The 9,491-nt window shown below is 45.4% G+C and overlaps 1 protein-coding gene across 1 annotated transcript; it reads right to left on the bottom strand.

Annotated features, from left to right (window-relative positions):
* Positions 1 to 344: 344 nt before the first annotated feature.
* COCMIDRAFT_41753 (uncharacterized protein) lies at positions 345 to 7,636 on the bottom strand (the record flags this gene model as incomplete). Its single annotated transcript, XM_007695480.1, has 7 exons — positions 345 to 1,157; positions 1,225 to 1,533; positions 1,594 to 2,175; positions 2,227 to 6,894; positions 6,934 to 6,957; positions 7,214 to 7,545; positions 7,600 to 7,636. 7 exons carry the CDS (start codon positions 7,634 to 7,636, stop codon positions 345 to 347), a joined length of 6,765 nt encoding a protein of 2,254 aa, XP_007693670.1.
* Positions 7,637 to 9,491: the final 1,855 nt, after the last annotated feature.

Raw genomic sequence — 9,491 nt, forward strand, 5'->3', positions numbered from 1 at the left:
GTGTCTTATTTTTTTCTGCTAGGGGGTGCTTTTTACATAGAATAATGCAAGTGCAATTATTTGTTAGAACAACAAGCTTAGGGAAAAGTAGGAGCGTATTGTAGAGTTTTAGTAAAAGTAAGGTAAAATTTATATTGCTTAGTGCAAATATGCTACGGAAGCGCGAAGCAACTTAGCATGAACCAGGCTGTCACGTGCTGTCACATTGTTACAGTATAGCTAGTACTACTTTCAACACTAATTTATTAATATATATTTTCAGAGAGAGGAAAATTATAACATGTATAAGAAAAATATTCCGTAGATAAAAATAATAGAAACCCAATTCCGCCTGACTCTAACAGCTACGTAGAAACAAGAGAAAACGCCTTCTCGGCAAGTGATTGGGCCGTCATGGCATGCCCCATGAAATCCGAAGTAGGAATATCGGCTCCCAACTGCTTGTAGCACCAATTCCGGAGATCAGTGCCAATCATACTGTCCATACCATAGCTCGAAAGCGGCTTCAATGGATCGATATCGTCGACATCGAGATTGAAGGTCTTTGCGAATTTGCCAATAACCTGCTCCAAAACGCCTGGTAGATCAGCAATCTGTTTTGTGTTTGTAGTCCTAGCGCCGCCCTGGCCAGCATTCATAATTGCATTGAGAAGGGGGCCAACGCGAGGCTGCTGCCAGAAGCGAAAGTCGTTGATGTCAATGTCGGCGGAAAGCTTGCAGGGCTCAAGCCCAGAGACAAGGAAGCACGTGGCATCTTGGTCAAACAGCCATTTGGACGCTGGTTGAGGACCCATGCCTGCTTCTATCAGGCGCAAAAAGTCTTTCTCGTCAATACCGTGAATGCCTGAGCGAGCAATACCTTGCTCAATGGTCAGACTCTGGCTGACGAAACCAACTTCCAAGACCATGCTAAGCGCGATAGTAGTGGCGGGAAGGCCTTGACGACGTCGGAAACGAGCAAAAAAGTCCAGGAATGTGTTTGCCGCACAGTAGTTACCCTGTGTTGGAGCACCAGTCATGGCAGAGATAGAGCTGACCATGATGAAGAAGTCCAGAGGCTGGTCGAGAAGGACATTGTGTAGGTGCCAAGTACCAGCAACTTTAGGGTCGATGGCAACATTCCAGCTGTTGATATCGTAGCTGGCAAATAGACGGTCCTGTTTTGGCATGACATTAGCTAAACTTCAAAATAATGAGTGTATCGCACGATTCGGGGAACCCTACATCAAGAGCCATGACACCTTGAACAACACCGGCAATCGGCACCTTGGCTGCCCGCACTGCACGGATGACATCTTCCTTTATGCTCACATCTCCCTTGATGACCTCGACGTCAACACCTTCACGGCGCAGCCGATTCACCATAGAGGCAGCTTCGGGCTTTTCGCTACCCGATCGTCCAAGGAAAATCAAATGGCGAGCACCCTTCTGGACCATATCCCTGGCCAGACAACGTCCAAGGCCACCCAAACAACCGACCAGAAGATAAGAAACGTCTCCACGGTAGGAAACAGTCTGGGGAATAGAAAGGACCTATTCAGAAAGATAAGCACATATACTTCGCAATGGGGTATTTGCGATACAACAACTTACCTCAGGCTCATCGTTCTCTTCAAATTTGACCACAACCTTGCCTATGCGCTTGGAATTATTGAATTGGGAAAATGCCTTGGTGACCTGTGATGCTGGATATACTGAAGCTGGAGTGAGCGGCTTGATCTTGCCATCACGGAGATAGCCCATGACCTCCTTCATCACTTCGACGGCAACATCAGGCCTCTCGTCAGCAACAACACCAAAGTCGAAGGCGGAGAAACTAGCACAGCGCTTAAAGATATTCATGTCGAGATCACCATAGTCGAGGATATCGGTCAGACCGATTTCGATGTGGCGACCTTGTGTCGCCATGCAAGACCAGGTGGCATGAAGCTGCTCACGGACGAGGGAATTCAAAGCAACCTCAACACCACGCCCATTCGTCGCCTTCATAATACCATCGGCAAATGAAGTGTCGCGTGAGTTGAAAATTTGGCTTGACTTGAGGCCAAAGTTATCTTGGAGAAACGTCCTCTTCTCTTCGGTACCGACGGTTACAAAGATTCTGGCACCAACCATCTGTGCAATTTGAATGGCGGCAAGACCGACACCACCAGTCCCAGAGTGGATAAGTACAGACTGGTTCCAATTTGTTAGTGAAAACCATGAGGGATTTTACTCAAAACTTACCTCGCCCTTCCTCAGACGACCGAGATGAAGAAGACCATAGACGGCAGTGGAGAATGCAAGAGGCATAGTAGCAATTTCTTCAAAGCGGTCATTGTCAGAAATCTTGTGTAAAAATCTAGCCTGGAATGTCTCAAAGTTCTGGAACAGGCCCTTTGCCATCCAGCAGACTCGATCGCCAACCTTGACGTTCGTCACATTGGAGCCTATACGGCGGACAACGCCAGAGCCTTCGTGACTGAACGACAAGGCATTGAAGCTTCCACGAAAAGTTGCGACTTCTTTCATGTTGAGACCGATAGCCATGACCTCCACTTCGGCAGCGTCAGGTTCGATGGCACTATCCCGCAGCACTGACTGGAAATGAAGAGAATCGAGAAGACCTGGTCGTTCAATCTTCAGACAAAGCTTCTCGCCGGCAGTATACTGATGTTTGACAGCCTTCCTGTTCAACAGAGCAGAGAAGTTCTCGTCATGAGCGCGGTCGTTGGACAGACGGCTGATGTAGAAGACGCCGTTCTTAACAAGGTATTCGCGCTCAATTGCGTTGCTGTTATCAAGGGATTTGAGAACCGTCTGAATTTGACCGGCAAGAGGAAGCGGCATTGTATGATCAACGTCCAAGAAGACAAAGTCCAGAGTTGGATACTCTGACTGCAGGCATCTTCCAAGTCCCATAACGATGGCGGCATTAGGATCGGTGCCGACCAGCAAGTCGCCATGAGTAACCCATACAATAGTCTTCGCATGCTCGGCAATGCGCTGCAGGCTCTTCAGCTCTGCGTCAGTCATGGACTGGTTGAACAAGCTACCTTCAGCCTCAGCAACAACAACAACGATTTGATTATCGCCAAGGTCAGCCTCTCTGAGAGAAGCCGATTTGACATTGTAGCCGCATTTGGCGAGTTCTTTAGTAACAGTCTTGCCAATCGCCACACCGGGTGTGCGAGTGACGAGTATAAGACTGTCAACGTGACTCGTATGTTGTAGCCCAAGAGGCTGGGTAAGAGCTACCCATGAATTATCTTTTTCAAAAGACACAAAGATATTCAGCCCCTGAGAATAGAGCGCAGCGGACCATTCAGACTTCAACATAGCATCTCCGTGTAAGAGAACGCGCCCCCCAGCTTGCAACATGGATGCAGTCTTAGAAAGTACCTCAGAGGCATTACCCTTGGTTTCCAGGACGACAAGATCGAATTGGGTATTTTCAAGAGTGGGGCCATCCATAGGGAACTCGCTCACCACAGCTTTAGTAGACGCTGCAGCCTGAAAGAATGGCAACTCCTCTTCCGACCCAACCAGCGCAAAAATCGACTTGAATCGTCTCATAGATGTACCGGCTTCCAAAACAGAATACAAAAACTCAAGGTTCTTGATGCCGGATAGAAGAATATCCATCGACGGATATTTGTGGACCAGAATGTCAATGAGGGAGTTGAAGTGTGACGAGTCGTATCGCATCTGTGCTTCAAAGAAAGCGGAAAGTTCATCTCCAGAGGTCTTCTCAATGTCAGGCTTCCATAGGCACCGAAGGTACGGGTGGCGATCCTCCTTGATTTCAGCGTTTAGATCCTCCGCGTATACAATATTGTTGATCTTCTTGGCCTCGAAGACAGGCTTTCCATCCACGGTAAGCTGGCACGATCCCTCCAGGGCTCGAAGACTACTCAAATTGCCTTGCGCAAGGATCTTGCCAGATGCAGCAGCGAGAGCTGGAATATCTTCGCCATTCATCGACCAGATGGACACGTCTTCCATGCTTACAGGGACGAATGACCTATTCAGGTTCCTCAAAGATCCCTTATGAGCGGCAATCAATATTGCCTGAACACAGGTGTCCATTGTTGTAGGGTGTATAATATAGGGCGAATCCAGGGGATCAACACCCTCAGCCAGCATGGGAGTGTTAGCAACGCACTGTGGTAAAGAGGGGTCTGTCTTAATGTTGGTGAGCCCGGCAAATGCAGGACCGTAATTCAAGGAGATCTTTTTGAAACCATTGTACCACGTGTGAGAAGTCTTCGGCTCTTCCAAGTCCTTCTCATTGAATATCGGCTCGATATCGACTACAGCCTCCCGTTGTGCGGTTCCGACACAGTGTTCGGTCCAGATTCCTTGGTTGTAGGACGCGATAGTGAAGCTGGCCTGATTCTTGGATGAAATAGAGTCAGAGATCTTCTTGAAATGTACGCTAGTGAGAATTTCGACTGGTGTGCCCGCGGGTGGGAGATTTAAGGCAGATTTGATCGTAATGTGGGGGAAGAAATAGCGAAAAGGCCCCTTCATTGGCGCCCTGCCGTGATAGTACTCCCGCACAGCTTCGAGAGCTATAGCCAAGTATCCCGTAGCTGGCAGAACGGGTTGAGAGCCAAGCTTGTGATCTTCCAGCCAGGGGAAATTCTTGATGTCTAAGAGATTGCGCCATTGCCTTTGGCTGTCCATGGCACCTGGGAGAATGCTGCCAAGAAGATCGTGATGCGGGAAAACTCTGTGTCGGACCTCATTGTTTGGACGATTCTCCAGACGCATATTTCGCGTATCCGAGTAGTTCCAAGGGTATCTGGGTAAGTCGACGATTGGCCTGCCATACTTGATCTTGATGTTGTCACCGCGTCGCTCTTCAATCGCATTCACCCGACCGAGGTCAACGGGGTAGCCTTTGATAAACAGAGCACCCGCAAGAGTAAGAAGTCGAGTGACTGAGCTCTCGCCACGAACCAAAGTCGCAGAGTAGTCAAGATCTTTGGAGGAACGTCCTAGTTCATCACGAATCTGACGCAAAGGTCCAGCCAAAGCCGAATGGGGTCCAATCTCAACAGTCATGTTTATGGCAAGGTCTTCCATGGATAGCATCGTGTTTACAGCCGTGGTGAATTTGACTGGGGACTCTAGATTATCTCTCCAGTAAGATGCGTCGGGTCTGAAGGAGGCGTCCTTGAGTTTTCCTGTTACCGAAGAGATGAATGCCGCGCGTCGCCTTTGTTCAGGATTTTTGGATTGTGATAGACGAAGAATGGCTTGGTGAGCACGCTCTTCGTAAGAATTTCCGACCTGCTTCATGTGGTGCGAGTGGTAAGCCCGACCGCCAGTCTTCACTTCACGCACAAAAATCTTGGCCTCATCCAGTGCGGCCTTGACGCTGGCAATGGGCCCAGCATCTCCGCTCAGCGTTACACTACCAGGCGAGTTGTAGCAAGCAATGAGAACACCGGGTACAAGGAATGGCTGAACTTCCTCAGGCCCAGCTCCAACAGCTAGCATGGCGCCTTGTGACTCCAACTTGCCGACAGCCCAACCACGATAGTAGGCAAAGATGATTGCCTCCTCTGCTGTCAAGAGTCCAGAAGCATATGCAGAGCCAATCTCGCCAGAGGAGTGACCTACACAGGCCTGGGGAACTATATTCCAAGAGAGGAGGAGGTCGACCAAGGCAATCTGAACGGCAGTGCACAGGGGTTGGGAAAGCTCTACATTATGGATCTGACTGGTCGACGCAGGTGCCATAAGAGCTCCCTCAATTGTCCATGAAGGGCTATCTTCGCCCAGGCTGGCGAGTACCGCATCCAGGGTGCGGATTGTGGAGATGTAGGAAGGAAACTGGAGCATGAGTTCCTTGCCCATCTGCGGAGTCTGAGCCCCTTGACCCGTGAAAATAAAGGCAAGCTTGGCTCCATTACCACGCTTGCCAAAGACAATCTCCGACTCTTCCAAATCATTGACTGGGGCTTCTCGACTGACGACGGCATAAGCGCGGTTGAAGAAGCGGGAGCGACGTTCGCTTAGGGTGTAGGCCAGGTCTGCAATATCGTATTGCTCGACCACCTCTCTGATGTTCGCTAGAGAATTCTTCAGGGTGGGGAAGTCGTGGGCAGAAAAAGGAATAAGGAACTCTTCACGCTGCATCGATTCCACGCTGCTGCCGTTGAAACCAATAATATCCCTATCACCAGGATTGGAAGACGTCTTTGCATTCTTCTTAACAAACGACTGATATCCAGGGAGAACCGAGTCGCAGGCATCAATGATAATGTGAGCATTTGCTCCTCCATAGCCGAATGAATTCACACTGGCTCGGCGATTTGGATATTTCTCTGGCCAGGCGATGTTGTCGCGGACGACCTGAAGCCTGCCACCACGGAAATCAATTTTTGGGTTGTAAGAAGTGATGCCAATGGTCGCAGGAATTGTCTTGTTCTCTAGGGCCATGACAACTTTGATAATACTAGCCATGGCACTGGAGGCCTCGCCGTGGCCGATGTTGGTCTTGACTGAACCTAATAGCAGCGAGTCTCTATCTGTGTTATCCGGGAGGAAGACTTTGGAAATTGCCGATGTCTCAATGGGATCGCCGACCGCGGTACCGGTACCGTGAGATTCGAAGTAGGATGTATCGGCAAAGTCGAGGTTTCCAGCAAATCGATAGGCTTCGCGTATCACCAGCTCCTGGCCTTTGGCACTCGGCTGAGTAATTCCACTGGTCTTGCCATTGGCGTTCGCCGCAGTACCTCTGATCACAGCCCTAATGGGATCCCCATCGCGAACAGCATCAGAAAGCCTCTTCAAGTAGAGCGCGCCAATGCCCTCTGCGCGGCCGTATCCGTCGGCATCGGCGCTGAAAGTATGACAGGTAGAAGTGGGCGACAAGACACCCATCTTGTCAGTTCCCATCTGTACCTCAATCGCTAGGATGAGATTTGTCCCACCTACAACAGCAGCGTCAATCTCGCCGGTCTGCAGTGATCTACAGGCAACGTGAACGGCGTACAGAGATGACGAGCAAGCAGTGTCAAGTGTCATGCTGGAATAGTTTAGTATCATGCTTCCGGGGCGTACAATAGGCATGCACTGACCTAGGTCCAAGCAGGTTGAACAGATAACTCACGCGATTACTCAAAATCGTCGCCCCAGCACCCGTCATAGAATAGGGCTTCGGGTAATCGTGATCTCTCGTGTTCATCAAACCGTAATCCCATGTGAAGTTTCCGACATAGCAGCCTGTATTAGATCCAGAGACTTGCTCCAGCGTAATTCCACCCGTCTCGAATGCCTCAAAAACACATTCCAGAAGTTTCCTCTGCTGAGGATCCATTGCCGCGGCTTCGGCTCGTGTAAGACCGAAGAAGGCTGGGTCAAAATCGAATACGGTGTCGGAAATGAAATATCCTCCCGCAGGACCCAATGATCCAATTCTTGCCTTCTTAGAGTGAAACCCATCAATGTTGAACCTTGATATGGGTGGCTTGGAAAGAGCCGACTTCTTCTTCATGAGAAATTCCCAAAACTCGTTTGGGGAGTCGGATTCTCCTGGAAAGCGGCATCCTATGTGACTGGTCAGCAGGGAAAAGAAACAGACATTCAGACGTTATGCCTTACCCATGCCAACAATGGCAATCGGTTCTGGTCCGGACATGATAAATATTAACAGTGCGTATGAGAAGAGTGAATTGGTTGAGAGGTGAGGACCATCAGTTAGTGTTAAGGAAAGAATGGTATATATGATGGGAGTGGTGATGGGATGTTGACGCAAAATAACGCTTTCGTTTAGTATCAAAAAAAGAACGAGGTATTGACTCTATGCAAAGCTCTCACTGATCTATACCGGAACCCGACCCAGTACTGTCATTGAGACGAAATGGTCATACAAAGGGCCGTTTTCACAAACCAGGCCTGGAATAAGGCCGGCTACGGAGGCCGATAGCCTGATTCACTGACAAAACTATTTCGCCGAGGTTTGAAAACCAAAAACTAAGGGTTTAACCAGCACTAACGACGCCACCCTCTTAACCTACTCCTATAATATGAGGGTATTCCACGAAGCAGAAGCTCGGAGAAATTCGGTGCACGGACGCCTGAGCGAGCGCTCAGTAGCCCGTACGCAGAGCCATGACGGCCAACGGCAAAACGTCGGAAAGATGGCTAAAGGGGCACAAAACACAGTAAGGCAAAATTGCTATTAAAGGCAAATTAATTAATTAGTTTTATCCTTACTATTAGGGCTCTATATTATATATTGTGTATTATTAATTATCTAATATTCTTATAGAAAAAATATTTAAAGGCTTATTTAATATATAGCTACTACTAGATAATATAGAAAGAATCTTAAGTAGTATAAAGCTAAGTATAATGCTATATATAATTTAATTTAGATAATATAAGTATATAGAATCATATAAATATAAGGTTATAATTCTACTTTTATAGAACTATATATATAAAGGAGCTAACCCTAAAGGTAGTTACTAGAATTAAGAATTAGATAAATTTAATAAAGGTTATAGAAAGGCTATAGATTAGATTATATATATATAAGAGCCTTATAGGGCCTCTTCTGCTAGGCATATAGCAGAGGGTTTTCTAAGTATATACTAGTAGTATTCTACTTTAGTTCTAGCAAAAGCTTTTTACCTAAGATATATAAAAAAGCTTTAGCCTATTATATTACTTTTTTCTTTTATTTATAAGTAGAAAATATCTTAAGTTTTCTATAAGTAGTCTATAGTCTTTCTACTTATACTTTTACTATTACTATAAGTTATTATACTATACTACCAAGTAGCCTAAAATTTCTTAGTATAACTATCTTATTTTTTTTAACCTTAATTTTTATTATTATTAGATAGTAAACTACTTAGGTTTACTTAGCTCTAAATTAAAAGATACTTCTATAACTTTTCAATATATTATAGTATAGTATCTAAGTTTACTATAGTTTTTATAGTATCATATACTAAATTAAGCTTTTATATATTAAAGTTTAATATACCTTAGTTTATTATTAAAAAAGTATATAAAATAAAGTATAAATAATTATATTCTAAGTCTAATCTACTATATATAAAATAAAAAAAATTTACTAGCTTTTAAGTCTAGTAAAGTAAAAGAACTATATACTTAAGGTATTAGGGTATTATATAACTTACTCTATTCTTTATTAACTTATCTAAATTTAGATAAAGCTTAAAGTACTCTATATTATAATATTTTTTTTATACTATACTTACTTTAAGTATATTAGTATAACTTGGCTTATAGTATTATATACTATATTAAACTATTTTAATCTAGTACTTTAACTAGCCTAATAGAGCCTAGTATAACTTATAACCTTAGTAGCCTAGTACTCTATATATATTTTAGAATTTTTTACTTTCTTTAAAATATAATATTCTAAGACTATTTAACTAGGTAAGTATTACTTCTATATAGCTGCTATAGCTTCTATAGCTTTTTATAGCTATAATTATTTAAATATTTACTAACTA

This window comes from Bipolaris oryzae, assembly GCF_000523455.1.
Source record: "Bipolaris oryzae ATCC 44560 unplaced genomic scaffold scaffold_328, whole genome shotgun sequence".
NCBI lineage: Eukaryota > Fungi > Ascomycota > Dothideomycetes > Pleosporales > Pleosporaceae > Bipolaris > Bipolaris oryzae.